Here is a 19,611-nt window from a genome sequence, read left to right as displayed (position 1 = left end):
ACACACACACACACACACACACACACACACACACACACACACACACACACACACACACACACACACACACACACACACACACACACACACACACACACACACACACACACACACACACACACACACACACACACACACACACACACACACACACACACACACAGGTGTTTTCAGTTATTATGGCTGATTAGACTTCTGCTCATGTTGAATATGTGCCAGAACATAGATGGGAACTTATTAGGTCACAAATTCTTTCTGCCAATAGGAATTATAAAGCTGTCATTTGTCCTGCCTTATCATGTGCAACAACACTAACAGGAGGCTCAAGAAGATGTCACCCAATCAGTCTATACACACCCACACAGTCCTGGGAAGAGGTCTAATCAGCCACATTAACTGAAAACACCTGTGTGGGTGTTCAGGGCCTTTAAATCCGCCAAATCGTTTACAAAATATGTGATCTTTATAATATGATCAATGTGGACTAAGTCGCCAAAGCACTCACAGCATTTAGCAGAAGGCTTGCCTCAACTTATCAGCCACTTATGTGAGTGTTGACTCTGACTCAAGCCAAGTTCCCTTTTTCCCTGGTCTTGCTGTGCAACTATGTTAGTTTCATTTACTGTAGAAAGGGGAAACGTGTTTATCAACACAGGTAGGAAGGGATTTGGCATGGGTCTCACTTCTACAGTAGTGGTTGATAGAGAGGCATTAAGTTGACCATAATTGTACTTGTATTCTTGTGACACTGGGTGAAGTTCTGCCAGTGGCTGCAGTGCTGTGCTGAGTTTGTGCATCCGGTGAAACAAATGCATACCGTGAGCCTTTATCACAACAGACATGTCATGAAAGGAAATAGCTGGTGTGGCTAATAACATTAATGAGCACTGCATAATAATGATGGCCTACTGGGTCATTTAAAATGGGACAGATCCACAAACTAATGTTATTAGTGATACCTGTGCTTGTCCTGCTATGACTCAAGATGTCTGCCAAGAAAACATGCTTTTATGCTGGTAAAGTGCTGCCTCAGCCACAGTGCTGTGGTTTGACATTTAAAAGAAGTGTGCTGCTACCGATTTGTAAAGTGAACTACATTATTCACTTTATTTCTGTGAAACCACATACTGAACATCTGTCTCTTGTGACTGGTCAGCTCACAAGCAAATTGTCTGCACTCTTCTGACATTTTAAAATGTAATGCTTTGTGACAGCTTTTTTTTTTTTAAATTGCCCTTCCTGCCTAAAATGCTCTAAAACGTTATTTTTTTTCTGGTGTTGTGTTGAAAAATAAATAAATGTGTGGTTTGTGGTACATACGCGGCCATCGTGAGTGAGAAGGATGGAGTCACTCTTGATGTCTCTGTGGATCACACCCTGTGTGTGGAGGACAGACAACGCCTTCAGGACAGACAGACACACCGTGGCGATCTGCTCCTCGTTCATCCTGCAGAGGGAAGAAGACACCAGAGAGATTTAGACTTTTCACCACCTCTGTTATTGCGATTGTATTAGTACTGCTTTTTTTCTGGTTAAAGCTGTGTGTGTATGTTTCATACAAAATGTTGCAAGAATCTGAAAAACTGTCATATAAATTAATAAAAAAAGAGAAGTGAAATGTCACAGGCCATGGTGGTATAACTCTCTGTGCACATTAGTTAACACTGCCCCCTTGTGGAGAAAAAAAGGAGTTTTGGTGGGTGAGGGTTTAATAATGGAAATTTAAATAAAAGTAAGTAATAATAAAAAGGACTCTAGACATTAAAACACTTAAATCACATGGAAATATATTGATTTCATGGAATACAAGGTCATATACTAGAGCTGCAACTAACGATTATTTTTCATTGTCCATTAATCTAAAAAACAAAATATATATATATAAAAAATGTACATTTAAGAAGCGGAAATCAGGAGTTTTGTTTTCCACACAGAAAGTTGATCAGGAATTAATAAAGAATCAGGTAAATAAGCAGAATCGATAATGGCATTGGTATCTATACAATCTTATCAATTCCCATCCCTATCGATAGACATAAAAACTTTTCTCACACCTGGTGTGTGTCACGATGTCAGTGAGAGCTCCTCCCTCCAGGAACTCCATGACGACCCAGAGCTCGTCTCCCACCAAGTAGCTGTTGTACATCTCCACCACGTTCTCATGGTGATAGTCCCGCATGATCACAACCTGCAGTTATCACGGAAACAGAAGGACACAGACAGTATAATTACTTGACTCACTGGACTCAAAAAAACTGCAGGTAAAGAGACGATCGTGTGTCTGTAGAGTCAATGCTGCAATCCATCAACAACCGTTAACGCAGTCGGACACACGGTCCTGCCTCATTACTCATAAGTAGATTCTAGTGTCTGAAATGTAAAGTGACAATTAGCAACTATGTGTCTGAAAAGTAAAGTGACGACGCTGTGTGCTTTACCACCTACATTCAAGTCGAACCTTTCATTTATACTGAAAGCAGTTTGGACTCCTTCTATGAGAGGTGTTTAATACGATGAGTGTGATACCTTGTTTTGCTGCTCTGCTGTCTTTATATGTGAAATCTATATTTGCCAGTATCAGGAAAGTGTGAAATGTACTTTTTAGACTTGTGAATGTTACAATTTAATATGTATACACATGAGAAAGACAGCAATTGTTCTCTTCTGGTTTAAAAGGCACTAAGTCAGAAAAATAGGTCATCTGGTTAGACAATTTATCACAGTATACACTCAGTGTCCACTTTATTAGGTTCACCTAAACATTATAATGCAATCCAATGCAACAGCTCTGCCATTAATTTTATGATGCCTATAATGTTTTGCATGTTTAAGCATGTTTGGTGTTGTACTGGAGTGAATTATATTAAGTGTTTCTAATATTCCAGTACAACACCACCTTCAACTATGAGCTAAATAATAATTTACACATTTTTATGACGTTCAATAAACTCCTTAAAAGGTCAAATTTATGGCAGAGCTGTTGATTTGATTGCATTATGGTACCTGCCCACCATAAAGCATCTTTTCTCCACTTCCCAGTCATTGTCTATGTGAGCAACCATGCAATGCATTCTGGTAGCATCGCAGGAACTTTGGAGAAGTGGGGCATTGAGTCGCCTGCTCCTTATTTACATAAAGTTGAATCCAGGCTACTTTATGCAAATCAGGAGTAGGCAGCTCGACTCGCAGCCTCTCAAAAACAGGTACAGTGTACCTAATAAACTGAGTGTCAAAATATCATATATGTAAAGGCAACCAGATGACCTCCGTGAAGTTCGAGTCTGGGGAGGAGGGGGCGGGTGAGACGACTCTCTCCAGTATTTTGAATTTATACTGCAGTAACTATTTTAAACACTAGCGGTCAGTATTACATATTACACCTTTAAATACATTAAAACAAAATCTCTTTTACAGATGTTCTAGCAGACAGAAAACAGAACTTTAAGAGTTCCGATTACATAAAAACATATACATTTTAATAATGAATTACACTTTTGAGATGTCAAGGATATACATTCAGGGTGTATTATTATTAGTAATTTATCACAAGGCATACATGAAGGAAATGACTTATCACTGTGGTAAAATGCAGTAAAGTAAAGCTGGTGATGCATTTTATCATCACATTCAGTGTGTTTGGACATCGAGTTGCTCTGAATCACAGCCTTTACTAGATCATGAACTCTTACCTCGTTGAAGAGGAGTTCTCTGCGCTGTTGTTTCCTCAGGTCCATCTTCTTCACAGCGACCAGTTTCCCGGTGGTCTTTACTGTGGCGATACACACGATCCCCGTGGACCCCTCCCCTATCTTAATGTAGTGGTCCAGGTAGGTCCGTGGATCCCCAGGATCCACCACCATCTGTAGTGCTGCTCTGAACTGCTCATGGGAAACCCTCTGGGGCTCCCTCTGCGGTGAGCGGCCCTGGGTCGGCGCACCTGGCGCTGGGGGCCCAGAGGGCACAGGGGGTCTCGGGGCTGGAACGCTGGGGTGAGGGGTGTGTGGGTGCTGTGTGGCCTCAGGGGTCAGGCTGGGGTGGGAAGTGTGATGAGGGTGTGGGTGGCTTACAGGGGGCTTGGAGCTGGAGGAACCTGGGGCGGAGCCACTAGAGGGCCCGTTTTGAGGGGAGGATTCATGGTGTCGAACCGGCTGGAAGAAAGAGCCTCGTCACAAACAGAACGTATAATAAATCTAGAGCAAACTATCTATTCAGGGTTGTAGCTGCAACAAGTTATTAATAATTAACACCATAACAAATATTATTTCCACATTTATATAGTAGAAGGGGGCAATATGGAATAAATCCTCTATCACAGAGTATGTAATTTTATTTCACTCAGCAAAATCCTTTGGGAAAGTGTTTATGGATCAAATTACCAGACAGAAAAGTATGTTTCTGCCTAATCTTGCAAATAAAAAGTATTTCATCATATTAATGCAAAAATGATCAAAATCCAATAATACCATAAAGCAGTCCTTCTCGCTGATTTGCAAAATTGCCTGCAATGGCCTAATATACAGAGATATCAAAGGGGTAGGTTACTGCACTATAAATGGTGTGGGAAAATCTACATCAACAATACAAACAAAACAGAAATCCAAGCCTGGATCTTTTCATTACATGATTCTATAAAGCACTTTGGCACAAAGTTGATCTATTTTTTAATAACTGCTCGACATTATGGTTACAGCTTTCAGAGGACAGAATCTGCTATATCGGACCTGGAGAACAAGGAGCAAGGTGATAACAGCTATCATCCATCAGCCAGTGATTCAATTTGCACCGGTCTGCCTTAGGGCAAGACAGCATCTCTCCTTCTGCCTGTCCTAGCAACAGCCTGCCTGTCTCTCTGTTCATGCTGTTGTCCCTACCTGTCCTGTGGGACTGCGTCCTCCCTCGCTGTCCGTCCTTGGGTAGGTGTTAAACGGCCGCGTGGTCTGTTGGGCAGTCTTCATCACCCCCTCTGTTACCGGCAGGTTTGGGGTGCGGATGTTGGGCCCAGAGAGAGGCCTCTTGTCCCTGGGAGACTGAGGGCTGCCATCCCGCACAATGTAGCTGGACTTTGGCCTGTGGTCACTAGGTTGATCCACCTGAAGACAGGCAGGGTTTGGGTGAGATTATTGGAAAGTATAAAAGGAAAAATGGATAGAAGAAAGGTGGCTAAAAATGAAGGTAACAAGCAAACAACAGGAACAGGGTGGATCTCTTGCTGCAGTGTCAAATTAAAGCCAATCAATTATACTATATCAATGTGGTAAATACAAACAAGGCTACAACTTAATCGATTGATCCATGAGATAATGACTGCAGGAATGAGACTCCTGTGAACAGCAATGTCCCAATAATAGATCTCATCATTAGTAAATATGAAACTGAGAGACTGGGTTCAGGCTACATCTTCAGTCCATACCTGGCCCCGGTCACGATGCTCTCTGTCTCTGTGAGGGGGAGGCGGTGGGCCGGAGCCTGGTCTGTCCTTGTGGGCCCTGCTGGGCTCTTGGCCCCGGGGCTGCTGCTGGGGCCGACCCTGGACTGCCTCGTCCCACTGAGGAGGACGGCGCTCATGCTGACTCTGGCGGGGGTCCCCTCCACTCTGGTGGAGGTCTGGTCTGGGTCGGTCTCTGGGAAGCAGAGCGATGCAAAGATCAGTAAAGAGAACAGCTCAGTGGCTTGTATTGACAAAATCTCTGCTTTTTTTCCTGTGTCCATCATAAAATAATGATGCTACAACATCTGTGTAACATGCTGCTGCTGAAGACACAAGCAGAGAGTAAATGCATATCTATCAACCACTTTAAATCTTTTTTGTGTTCAAAAATCTGTGCTATTACGCCACCTGCAGCTGAAGTTTAACTACTTACCTGTCTGAGAGTGAGTAGTGTCTGTGGTGAGGATCTCCGTTCTCCTGCCCTCCTCCTCCTGAAGAGCTAGAGTCCTTGCGAGGCTGGATGGGAGGGCTGCCTCGTCGCAGGGAGTTGGAGCGAGTCACAGACATTGTGTCAAACTCATCCAACAGCCAGGTCAGAGAGCCATCCACTCCAAGCTTGCTGCCTCGTACAATTGTCTGGAGATAAACAAGAAAAAGGTGGACTATAGTAGATACTGAACAAGATAAGAGGCCCACACATACAAACCTTGTCATACCAATTAGCCGCTTTGGTAACAAAACCATTTATTCATTTAAAAGTGTTTGTGAGTGTGAATGTGTTTATAAATTGTTGGGTACTTGAAATATTTAGTTTTTGTCTTTAGTCAATTATCCGTAGTTATATTATCATTCAATTTCAACTTAGTTACAGAATCACCTAGTCCAGCTAATCCAGCTAGGACTTTCAATCCGTGCCACCAAGTTTATAAGTGACAAAGAAAAAAAGAAATGTGGCTTGTGAAGATGAAGTCCCCGCTGTGAGCGGGGCAAAGTGCGAGCAAGGGGGGGGGCACGAGTGGGAAGATTTTGATGGACCGCAGAACGGATTTTTTAAATGTTGGAGCGTTGCATTTTCTCCCGCTCCATTTCCGCAACATGAGTTCGAAGCATGCCCGAACCAGTCTCAGGGTTACTGCAGCAAAGTACATGCAGATGAACGGCGCCCGTTCTCCCTCCAGTGTCATCAGTATATTAAAGTGCTCATATTATGCTCATTTTCAGGTTCATAATTGCATTTAGAGGTTGTACCAGAATAGGTTTATGTGGTATAATTTTCAGAAAACACCATATTTTTGTTGTACTGTACATTGCTGAAGCTCCTCTTTTCACCCTTTGTGTTGAGCTCTCTGTTTTAGCTACAGAGTGAGACATCTCACTTCTGTTCATCTTTGTTGGAAGTCGCACATGCTCAGTATGTACTGCTAGCTTGTCAGTTGCAGAGTATGAGGGAGTGCCATGCTAGCAGCTAGGTGAGCATTATAACGTGTGATACAAAGTGACCACGTTGGTCTCTGAAGTAAAGGCTGGACTACAATAGAGCTGTTTGGAGCAGTTTGTGAACAGTGTTTTCTGTTGGAGATGGTAAGTCCCTTTGGGGGGACTTTGGGCTTTTTCACTTTGTAAACCTATAATGTGCACAAAAAGATATATAACAATAAAGGAAAGGGAAAAAGCCAAAAAGCACAATATGAGCACTTAACTAAGTTATAATTTAGTCAACGCGCAGCTTGTTTTAAATTCACAAATTAATAATTCACAACACTGATTTTCATTATTTTCCTTAGCTAACAACTTGATTGTTGTTTAGATTTTCACTTATCCCACCTTGCGTGGCTCTACAGTAGTGATGACAGTCACGTCGATGAAGGGTTTGGGCCTTTTGGCTGTGTCTTCGATGAGCGACTGCCATTGCCGTGGCAACCCAACAAACTTCTGCTCATGCTCGTCAAAGTCTGTATGTACGCGATGCTCAAAGTTGGATGGAGCGGAGATCTGGATACGAGACTTCTTCTTTTTGGTGAACATGATGGCGGCTGTGGCAGCTGCAGCCTAGCATCAGACCTGCAGGGAGGAAGGAGGAAAGAGAGGAGGGTTAGCAGGAAAGACTAAAGAGGATAAAATGCAAATGTAAAACTTCAAAGTGGCATATGTCAAACATACCACACATGCATGTAGGCAGGCATAGAAAGCAACTTCTGAAAACACTCAATTACTGTCTTTACTTTTTAAAAATCCATTTGAGGGAACATTGAAATACACCAAGCAGTATATAAAATATATTGATCAACATTTAAAATAAGCTTGGAAAGGCTGGTGTGTGTTTCCATATCAAATGCAACTAATGTTTGACACAGAATAAAACTATTTAAACCACATATTGCAAAATTCTCAGTAACTGACTGACAGCTTATGAAGCGGCAACCAAACTGGGGTAGATTAAAGAAATAAAAAAAGTCCTAATTTGCAAAACTCTGTTGTATTGAATATGTCGTTCTATTTGTATTGTTGTCGTCACTCGGGTCATGGATCCTGCAAGATTTTTTAGTTTGAGTTTCAATTTTAACATCAAAGTTGCCAGTATTGCATTCTCAAAGAGAAGAAAGAGAAGCACTAAGTGCATCATCACAGACGCCCCGTCGTAAAAACATTAACATCTATTGTGGTTGGCTGCAATAAAAACTTGTAGGAGTAGTTGTGGAATATTTCTAAATTTACCAACTATCCTGCGAAGCACTGCTCACCATGTTTGGCTTTGGTCTGAATAGTCTCTCTCAACCTTGCTGCTTTGTCAGCGGGTATCAAAAGAGACACTCCCAGTAGTCAAACAGAGGCTCGTTGATCAGTGTGTTATAAGCGGGACAGGCCCTGCTGGGCAGCTGACCAGAGGGGCTACAGGAATGCTGGGGGCCTGTTAAATTCTGCCAGATTCTTCTCTTCTTGTATTTCTACAAAATACTGTACCAAAGAACAAAAAACAGGGGAAGTCAAAAACAAGGCAATGAAAAGGATGCAGGGCTATGAGGACCAGAGGGTGGGTGGGTGGGTGGGTGGGTGCAAGGGCAATCTGGGCTGGTCATGGGTTAGAGGGCATGAGTCATGCTGCCGAGCTTACAGTCTGCAGCGTTAATAAAGCCTTTCCCAGCGGGAGTGTTTGAAGCTTGAAGTCTAGCAGGACCCGCCCAGGAACACACTGAAAAAAGTGAGGTTCACAGCACCAACACAGAGCTTCAACACAACACTAAAACCAAAAGGACTCAGGATACATTTAGGGCTGGTTTTTCACCAACGATTTCCCAGAAATTTGATTCCGATTTACAAGGTCCCAAATCGAGGGAAATTTCAGTTATAACACCTATTTTGCTTGGATTTTCTCAGAGAACTTATGTTGTAAACCGTACAAGCAAGAAGAAACCCTCAAATATACACCCAGAACGTTTGTTTAAAGTATTTATTTTACATAACAGTGATTGAAAAGGCATATATGAAAAGATATATATCAGATCAATCAGAGATTTCATTATTTTAACCCAGCCCTAGATACATTGCTAACATGGATATACTGAATACTTGTAATTACATTGTGCATAGATAGCAGGACAGTATTCTACACACCAATCCACTTGTTATGCACAAGTACCTTTTTTCCCCACTTTGTTTTCACACAAATCAAACTGGTTAGGATGGAAGAACACAACTCACATCACATCCTCAGACATGATGTGCCCATCGTGCAGCTTAATTATTAGCTTTCCTTATAATTTGCTATCTAATGTCACCGCTTTTTAATGATAACACAGAATGAGAACATGAATCCCAATCTAATTTTTAAAAGTGACAGAGCAACCCCATACATTTACCGTTTACGCTACCAGATCGTGCAGTCACATTTATTCTCAAATGTTTGGTGAATAAAGCTACTTTTAAGCATGTTTTATCACATTAATTAGACCTTTTTCAAATACATCAAATCAGATTGTTTACTTTTGATGTAGTGGCAGTATCCTTAAAGTGGAAAAGTGACTTCATATCATGCCGTCATCCACACTACAGTACCACATTACGATACATGTTCAATTACTCCACCCAACAACCAACTCTGGATTTTATAACCATTAGCAAAAGTATCTCATAACAGCGTGGTTACAACACTGGTGATAAATGCCTCATTCCAGTCATGATGAGTCTGGTGACAACAGAAGGGAGGCGTGTAATTCACTGCAGAGGCCTATCATCAGTGTACAACTGAGACAGTAACAGTCAATCCTTGCATCTGAACTCACATAACTACGGCCTTAAGGATAAAATTAATGAAGACTGGAGGAGGTGGCTGGAGAAATCATATTACCTATAGAGTACAGTAACAAACCAATATGCATGCACCCAATGATTTGATCTACTATCGGCAAGATGGGAACAGCTAGGGCTGTCAGTTAATGGCTTGAGTCATAATATCTTATTGAAAGCAAAAGGAGCTTCAACAAACTGTAAATCAGTTTGAAAAACGGTCATGTGGAGATTGAGAATGACAATGAGGGTCTCATAGTCACAGCCAGTGGTCTGGCTGTGAATCATGGAGGATTGTGGCTTTCAAATCCTGAGCTTTTTTGCTCCATCTTGAGATATGTCGGACTCTTAGCTAGAGTGGTTGTTGGTGAAAAACAAGATTTTTACTGCTGCTGTCAGGAGCCAAGACACGATGAAGTTGAAATATAACCAATGCCGTGTGGCAAAGAGCAAACAGATTACAGAGCTCGGCCCGCAAAAAGAGTTTGACTTGAGAGAGAACTTTATTCACTAGGTGGCACGTAGTCGTTTGTACTAGAATAAACATAACCGTGTGGGAGGCCTTTACACAGCAATGTGAGGGATGTAATTCTGTGGTTGATAAAATGCATGCAGTGTCAGAATATCATCAGAACGGAGATGTGATGTAAATAACTCTGTTATAAAATCTCCTTCGCACACTATTAAAATGAGAATGTGAATAAAGAAGAAAGATTACTAAACTAATGTTTATATATATATATATATATATATATATATATATATATATATATATATATATATATATATATATATATATATATATATATATATATATATATATAAAATATATTTTCCCATACTTACAAGCCTTCGGACAGGTGTTAGGGGAACAGGTGAACTCCAGACATACAGCCAAGGAGAGTGATTTATAGCTGCAACAGTTGTCTGCTCTCCCTTAACCCCTAGATGATATATTTCATGTCAGGCACCAAAACACACAAATCATGTACTCCTCAATCCCTTTTTCTGGAGCTGACTGAACTACCCCATTTCTCTCAGCATTAATTACAGTCCTCTGCATGTTCGGTTTATGACTTTTAATACCTGTTAAGATCTTCAACTAAAATTTCACAGAAATATCACCCAAACATAAAATAGTGAGGTGTGACGATGCAAACTGATATTTCATATAAAAAAATTATTGTACTGAGGAAAATTTGTAAGAATAAATTCATCCTTTTTACAGGATGAATTGAAATGTATCTAATACTTTTGGGAGCTATCAAGACATGCAGCCACCCTGTTCCCTAACACTATGAAGTAGAACAAGGACTTAAAAACAAAGCATAAATGCTACAAAAATACGTTGTTCCTTTAAGTCAGGAGTGTTTGTCCAGATGTGTGATTCTTGGGTATTACTGCAACATCTGTGCCAACAAAGGTCCACACAGAAAGCTCAAATATAAATGTGTGGCCACTGATCTCAATATAAATCATGTTCTGTAAATGGGACATGGCTTTGGGCAGAAAAATCTTAACTTGAGGATAAAAACAGTAGGAGAGCCACCCTGCTGCACCCTGCCACCTACTCAAACAGTGTCCATGCTCATGCTCGACACGCACGCACGCACGCACGGATGAAGCTGCTGTCCTCTGGCCTGATTCAAGTATTGCGCATGGGTGGTCGACACTCAGAAAAAGACACCGTCAATCACAACAACAGCATTTTGTAGCTGCAATTATACAGTTAGGGATGAAACCATTCTAAAGTTAAACCAGATCTAAATTCATAAGGGTGTTTTTAAATATTCAACATAATTTGGATTATTTTCTTAGTCAAATATGCCCAGAATTGTTTCAATAAGACCAAAAAATGTTGCACAAAAATGATAAATGTCATTTAAAAACAAATACAAAAGCTGTTTTAAAAACTCAAACAAGAGATGGGTGATATGGCAAAATCATAAGCACAATAGAAATTATTTTCCAATACTGAAAAATGTAACTACTACGAATAAAGCAAAAATAATATCACCTTCTACAACCCTTTTACACTGGAGGAGATGTTTTCAGTACATAGCCTACTTTACATGAGCAAAATCTTAGTTCTCTCCAGTGTAATGTTTTAGCAGTAAAGATGTCGACATATTAAATGTAACTGGAGCTCTTCAGTGCACGGCAGATGAATTTTATCTTTAAATGTACATTTATTGCTCAAATCAGGACACAAAACTGAACATTACAAAATGTATTATCGACCCCTCGGATCAATAAGTGAAACACCATTACTTTGCAAACACCTCATCAGCATCGACCACGACCGAGAGAGCATGCATCACACATTTTCTCCCTCCGCTCTAATGATTTTCTGTCTGTTGATCCATTGAAACATACCTTGCATAACCATCTTCCTACGAAGACAATGACAAAACTCAGCCAATGTAAACACACTTCAAAGAGTCCAAAAAATCTTAATGGCACCAGATGATTCATTCCAGAGATGGTATAGAAGATTGTACCTTAATACCAACTTGTAACACGGCAAATAAACCCATTTAATTACTTGTTAGCTTGCACTTGATTAATGACAAAATATAAGTAAGCAAAAACCAAATCTGTGAAGACGACCATCCAATCCTGCTCTTGTTAAGCAAAAAATGCACTCCGTATAAAAACAAATATTTACAAAATATCTACAAGTTCATGGACTGAATAATGACGCTTAACTTTAGTATTTTTAAGTTTTACGAACACTTTTATTCAGTCACAAGTTGGTCGCCACAATAAATGTTGCTGACCAGGTCCACTGTCTAATGGGTCACAATGAGTAATCAATCCCCATATGTTTACAGCTGACCGCGTTTCCAGAATTGAGGCAATAAATAGCCTCTATATCAGGGGTGTCAAACTCACTTTAGTTCATGGGTCACACACAGCCCCCATTTGATCTCAGGTGGTCCGGACCACTAAAACCATTGTACAATAACCGATTAATAACTCCAAATGTGTCCCTTTTATTTACTGTAAAGGGGTAAAAGTACATAATGAACAATCATTTACAGAACAGATGATGAATAGCCTGAGAAATCTTAAGGAACATAAGTGCAATTTCAACAAAATGTTTCCGTTTACATCTGTATTCTGGTCAGGATGGAAAAGGAAATGAGTCCGATATATTCCTTGAGCACTGAAAGGTGCTGTGAACACACCAAGCACACTGGCTTCCCATTTAGTCTACCTCTGTGAAGAAATAGGAACTCCTCAATTGTGTTTTTCTCCTTTTTGACAAAGACATTTTCCATCAGCGGCTCTTGCATACAGCAGGATGTGAACCCCAGTAGACCAATAGGAATATTGATAATTTGGACTTAATGACCTCTCTGCAAATTTCACACTTTGCAAAGTCATCCAGTGGGCCAGATTGGACCCTTTGGTGGGCCGGTTCTGACCCAAGGGCCGTATGTTTTGACACCCCTGCTCTGAATGATGGCTGCTTACCTGCCAGAACAACTAATATAATACACCAAGTTATCAGCAAAGGCAAAAAAAAAAAAAAATAACCAGGCAGTCATTTCTCACGCTAGATTTTTATTTAAGAGTATTTTTGAAGCTAAGAAATGAATACACAAGTACTAGCTCTTCACTGAGATAAAGACACCAAATCAAAAAGTAAGATGCCAAAAAGCCGTATTCAGGTTACCGTTGTTGTGGTGTTCTTACATTAGCTTGCTGGTGCTGAATCAGGGGTGATAATTAATAGCCTGTTCTCTCACTACTGTAAACATACCCACACTAAAGATAGCACCTCTCTCTCCCAGCGTTTCCCAGCTTTATAAAGTGCTGTGCAAACACACTGTACACTGTGTGACCTTGGAGCTACTGACTGCTCCTAACAGTGGTGTAAAGTACACAAGTACAATTTTAAAAAGGTACTTACACTTTATTTGAGTATTTCTTTTCATATAGTTGTACCCCACTGGACTAGACACTGGCTGTACATAAATAAAACTAGCTCCACCTCAAACCACTACAACAATAACATACTTCTTCTTACATAATTGCACATCAGTATTGATCGAATGATATAAATATATAAAATCAGTCACAGGGGACATTTTACTGCGTAATGAGTACTTCTAATACTTTAAGTATGTATATTTTTCCTGATAATACTTGTGTTTTTTGTGGGATGTGATGGAGTATTTTTATATTGTTGTATCGTTACTTGAGTAAAAGATCTGAATGCTTCTTCCACCGCAGGTTCACAACACTGTGTAAGTGGGGCAGTCTCAATAGCTTCAATACAAGAGTGAGTGGGCCTGCTAACATCTGTTAACTATTACAGTAAATGAGGTAGTTAAGATACAGAACTTGGGGGTTACACTTACACAAGTTCCCATGACATGGAACTGCAAAGAGCAGCTGATGTAAACAAGATAAGAGCTCAAATGCAACAACAGGTAACAGGTTAGCCTGGTTGACACCACACTCCCTCTCAGTTGTAACTGAACAAGGTTCATTGACAGTTCATTTCCAAAGGGGGCATCACCAATGGACGCCGCTCAAATGCCTCTGGGTGCATTGGATAGTCCTTCAACCAATCAGACCAACGATCCGGGTGACGCGGCGCTTTGGTAGCAGTCATGTTGAATTGCTGCGTTCATGGACATCGGAAAAACATTTTTCCGAGTGAAAACGCCACCATTCACGTCACTTCCTGTGGGAATCAGAGGTGGGAAACTCGGGCTGGATTTTGCTAACCGAGTTTCCCAGTTGGTGACGCGTTGTTGACAACTGACCTTTGATGTCGGCGACTTTGGTTCACTGAACATATTTCAATGACTATAAACTGTTCATTGTGGACAAATGCCTCTGCCAAGAAACATACACAGACATAACTTGTTTCAGATTATTCATAAATAGGCCTATGTATAGAAAAAAAGACATTATCCGTGTCCTTTCCCGTTGGTTATCCTGCAGATAACACAAACAAACACCTGGCGATGTGTTGTTTGGATGCTCGTATAAGAAAACAGCAGAAAATCTTTTGTTATTGTGGCCTCCATGTTTTCACACACCTGATGCTCTCGGCTACAGCCAACCGTTGGTGGCAGTCATGCAACAAGTCGTTATGCCAAACGCCGATATAACAAGAAGAAGAACACGCATGCCGACCATGTGAATGCTGCCAGTCGGAAAAACAACGTAACCACGGGGGCGGTCCCTGTTATTCCCAGGTGGCATGAACGCAGCAAATGTAAACAAAAAGCTGCTCGCCGTCACTGCGCTATCGTTGTCGCATAAAGCCCGCCTCTGCGGCTGGGATTGGTGTAAAGCCCGCCCCAACGGTTGTGATTGGTGTAAAGCCCGCCCCAACGGTTGTGATTGGTGTAAAGCCCGCCTCAATGGTTGTGATTGGTGTAAAGCCCACCTCAATGGTTGTGATTGGTGTAGAGCCCTCCTCAACGGTTGTGATTGGTGTAGAGCCCTCCTCAACGGTTGTGATTGGTGTAGAGCCCGCCTCAATGGTTGTGATTGGTGTAGAGCCCTCCTCTGCGGCTGGGATTGGTGTAAAGCCCGCCCCAACGGTTGTGATTGGTGTAAAGCCCTCCTCAACGGTTGTGATTGGTGTAGAGCCCTCCTCAACGGTTGTGATTGGTGTAGAGCCCTCCTCAACGGTTGTGATTGGTGTAAAGCCCCCTCAACGGTTGTGATTGGTGTAAAGCCCGCCTCAACAGTTGTGATTGGTGTAGAACTCCCTCAAAGGTTGTGATTGGTGTAGAGCCCTCCTCAACGGTTGTGATTGGTGTAGAGCTCCCTCAAAGGTTGTGATTGGTGTAGAGCCCGCCTCAATGGTTGTGATTGGTGTAGAGCCCTCCTCAACGGTTGTGATTGGTGTAGAGCCCTCCTCAACGGTTGTGATTGGTGTAGAGCCCGCCTCAACGGTTGTGATTGGTGTAGAGCCCTCCTCAACGGTTGTGATTGGTGTAAAGCTCCCTCAACGGTTGTGATTGGTGTAAAGCCCGCCTCAACAGTTGTGATTGGTGTAGAACTCCCTCAAAGGTTGTGATTGGTGTAGAGCCCGCCTCAACGGTTGTGATTGGTGTAGAGCTCCCTCAACTGTTGTGATTGGTGTAGAGCCCGCCTCAACGGTTGTGATTGGTGTAGAGCCCGCCTCAACGGTTGTGATTGGTGTAAAGCCCTCCTCAACGGTTGAGATTGGTGTATTGGTTGTGATTGGTGTAGAGCCTCAACGGTTGCGATTGGTGTAGAGCTCCCCTCAACGGTTGTGATTGGTGTAAAGCCCGCCTCAACGGTTGTGATTGGTGTAGAGCTCCCTCAACGGTTGTGATTGGTGTAGAGCCCGCCTCAACGGTTGTGATTGGTGTAGAGCCCGCCTCAACGGTTGTGATTGGTGTAAAGCCCCCCTCAACGGTTGTGATTGGTGTAAAGCTCCTCAACAGTTGTGATTGGTGTAGAACTCCCTCAACAGTTGTGATTGGTGTAGAACTCCCTCAAAGGTTGTGATTGGTGTAGAGCCCGCCTCAACGGTTGTGATTGGTGTAGAGCTCCCTCAACGGTTGTGATTGGTGTAGAGCTCGCCTAAACTGTTGTGATTGGTGTAGAGCCCGCCTCAACGGTTGTGATTGGTGTAGAGCCCGCCTCAACGGTTGTGATTGGTGTAAAGCCCTCCTCAACGGTTGTGATTGGTGTAGAGCTCCCTAAACTGTTGTGATTGGTGTAGAGCCCGCCTCAACGGTTGGGATTGGTGTAGAGCTCCCTCAACGGTTGTGATTGGTGTAGAGCTCCCTAAACTGTTGTGATTGGTGTAGAGCCCGCCTCAACGGTTGTGATTGGTGTAGAGCCCTCCTCAACGGTTGTGATTGGTGTAAAGCCCTCCTCAACGGTTGTGATTGGTGTAAAGCCCTCCTCAACGGTTGTGATTGGTGTAGAGCTCCCTAAACTGTTGTGATTGGTGTAGAGCCCGCCTCAACGGTTGCGATTGGTGTAGAGCTCCCTCAACGGTTGTGATTGGTGTAAAGCCCGCCTCAACGGTTGTGATTGGTGTAGAGCTCCCTCAACGGTTGTGATTGGTGTAGAGCCCGCCTCAACGGTTGTGATTGGTGTAGAGCCCGCTTCAACGGTTGTGATTGGTGTAGAGCCCGCCTCAACGGTTGTGATTGGTGTAAAGCTCCCTCAACGGTTGTGATTGGTGTAAAGCACGCCTCAACAGTTGTGATTGGTGTAGAACTCCCTCAAAGGTTGTGATTGGTGTAGAGCCCGCCTCAACAGTTGTGATTGGTGTAGAGCTCCCTCAACGGTTGTGATTGGTGTAGAGCTCCCTAAACTGTTGTGATTGGTGTAGAGCCCGCCTCAACAGTTGTGATTGGTGTAGAGCCCGCCTCAACGGTTGTGATTGGTGTAAAGCCCTCCTCAACGGTTGTGATTGGTGTAGAGCTCCCTAAACTGTTGTGATTGGTGTAGAGCCCCCTCAACTGTTGGGATTGGTGTAGAGCCCCCTCAACGGTTGTGATTGGTGTAGAGCTCCCTAAACTGTTGTGATTGGTGTAGAGCCCGCCTCAACGGTTGTGATTGGTGTAGAGCCTGCCTCAACGGTTGTGATTGGTGTAAAGCCCTCCTCAACGGTTGTGATTGGTGTAAAGCCCTCCTCAACGGTTGTGATTGGTGTAAAGCCCTCCTCAACGGTTGTGATTGGTGCCTCGATTTTGGGGACATTGGAAATGGGTTTGAATGGACTCTTCGCCAGACTGACTTGCAGAGCAAATCTCAAATTTGCCGGAAGTTTTATTACTAAGGTAGCAGATTTCAGTCATTTTAACACTCATCGTAACTAGAGCTGCAAATATTACTTAATTAGTTGTCAACTATTAAATGAATTACTAACTATTTTGATAATCGGTTTGAGTGAAAAATCCTCTGATTCCAGCTTCTTAAATGTGAATATTTTCTAGTGTCTTCACTCCTCTGTGACAGTAAACTGAATATCTTTAAGTTGTTGACAAATCAAGACATCTGAGGACATCATCTTGGGCTTTGGGAAACACTGATCAACATGTTTCACCATTTTATAGACCAAACAACTATTAATCGAGAAAGTAATAGACAGATTAATCGACTATGAAAATAATTGTTAGTTGCAGCCCTACTAAATAAATGAATTAAAAAATGCATAAAACGTCTCAAGCAGTGGCAAAACCACCCTCTGTGTGCATATTTCAGACTAGGAACTCCAAACTACTCTCTTTTGATAAATAAGATAAAATGTATTAAACAAACTTTCTGCACAAAAAGAGCATAGATAGATAGATAGATAGATAGATAGATAGATAGATAGATAGATAGATAGATAGATAGATAGACTTTATTAAGGAAATTACTCTGTTACAAGCAGCAAGTACCAAGTTACCAAGGACATATACACATACTCACTCACACAAAAACAACAAATAAACAATTATACTAGATATAATAAATAAGATAACATAAAATAAGATAGCAAAGCTAAAGAAAATAAAGAAAAATGCCAGAGCTACTGAAAAACATACTTACAACTTCCTACCAAGCTTTAACCTTAACACAAAGACAAACAACGAATCTCTACCAAAATCTGTCCTCCCCTCATCTTCATGTGTCAGCAACACTTGTGCAAAGAAAGACAGATGACCAGGAGTCCAACAGCTGCCCTGACAGCCACAGATATGAGCAGTCGGTATGTAGTAACAGGTTTGAATGGTTTTAGTCAGTGGAGAGTTAAAAGAGACAGTCAGTTCCCAGCAGTCCAACAGGGCTGTCTACACAGATCATCCACTCCCTCCCTTCACACAAGGCAAACCCAGATTAACTTCTGCTCAGTCATGGCAGCCTACCAGAAGTTTTAACTTGCTTTACTCAGGGCAACACTAGGGAGTTACAATATAATACAGCGACACAGACAGTGTATAAAGCTCTCTGTTTATACTCGGGAATACTCACTTTTAGTCACAGGTACGGTAACACACTATCCACCTGATCTCATGTGGGAAACGCAGCGGAGGACGAAGGAGAAAAAAAACAGACTCCCTGCAGCAACAAAGTTGTTTCCGTGAAAGAAATTAAACCGTCGTTACGTCGTCATTAAAAAAAAAAGAAGAAGCCTGAAGCGGACCCGGTGACAGATAACGACTGTTGGCGTTTCAAATATATGGATATGTATTTATACATAAAAGTGCTGTATCTTTGGTCTGTAAATACAAAGTGTGTCGCATTCCTATGGTTTCAGCAAAACGCGGCCCAGTATCATGACGTCACCGCATGGAGGGAGGGAGACCGAGAGAGAGAGAGAGAAAGAAAGAGAAGAGAGAGAGAGAGAGAGAGAGAGAGAGAGAGAGAGAGAGAGGATACGGATAGTAACCTGTTTATTAGCAACCTTGTGTCCTGTCAAATAGAAACTAAAGCCTTTTTATTCGCTCTTCCTTCCTTCCTGTTACACATAATAAATCTGCCTGTCACAGGTGTAGACGTTTAGACCTAGAGTTACCTGTACGTACGTATTCGTTGTTTAGTTTATTAGTTTATAATGTCGTGGACAGTCCCGTTTAATTAACTGTAGGCTACAGTTAAAGGAGCAGCTTTAGCCTCTAAGGCTAATTTCCAGCTGTAGTCGCCGACCAGTTGTCAAATAGGCATCATTCAGATCCTTTAATAAAGTAAAAGTAGCAAATAAATACGCCACTACAAGTAAAAGTCCCGAATTCAAAACCTTAGACTACTCAAGTCAAAGTATGTATCAGTTACACTGACTAAAAGTAAAAATACCCGTTCTGCAGTAAAATGTTCAATGACAGTAGTTATAAGAAACAGTGGTGACATGTAACTAGCTGCAACTAACGAATATTTTCATTGTCCGATTATTTTCT

The 19,611-nt window shown here is 41.9% G+C and overlaps 1 protein-coding gene across 4 annotated transcripts in view; it reads right to left on the bottom strand.

The window, feature by feature from the left end:
- pak4 (p21 protein (Cdc42/Rac)-activated kinase 4) overlaps window positions 1-19,611 on the bottom strand; it is a 35,286-nt gene that overhangs the window by 4,868 nt on the left and 10,807 nt on the right. For 3 of the 4 annotated variants that reach the window (XM_028573456.1, XM_028573458.1, XM_028573459.1), the window contains exons 2-8: window positions 7,253-7,489; window positions 5,862-6,064; window positions 5,411-5,621; window positions 4,872-5,090; window positions 3,690-4,148; window positions 2,055-2,188; window positions 1,321-1,447 (exon numbers count right to left, since the gene is read on the bottom strand). In XM_028573456.1, the coding sequence (XP_028429257.1) occupies window positions 1,321-1,447; window positions 2,055-2,188; window positions 3,690-4,148; window positions 4,872-5,090; window positions 5,411-5,621; window positions 5,862-6,064; window positions 7,253-7,453 (1,554 nt within the window). In that variant the 5' untranslated portion in view covers window positions 7,454-7,489. Of the gene's footprint in view, window positions 1-1,320; window positions 1,448-2,054; window positions 2,189-3,689; window positions 4,149-4,871; window positions 5,091-5,410; window positions 5,622-5,861; window positions 6,065-7,252; window positions 7,490-18,688; window positions 18,980-19,611 lie in introns of those variants that run through there. The other variant, XM_028573457.1, reaches the window with a different exon arrangement.

The sequence above is a fragment of the Perca flavescens genome, chromosome 3 (genome assembly GCF_004354835.1).
Source record: "Perca flavescens isolate YP-PL-M2 chromosome 3, PFLA_1.0, whole genome shotgun sequence".
NCBI classification, from domain to species: domain Eukaryota; kingdom Metazoa; phylum Chordata; class Actinopteri; order Perciformes; family Percidae; genus Perca; species Perca flavescens.
Note: the sequence above shows the minus strand (reverse complement) of the source record. Positions and strands in the feature narration are given on the sequence as shown.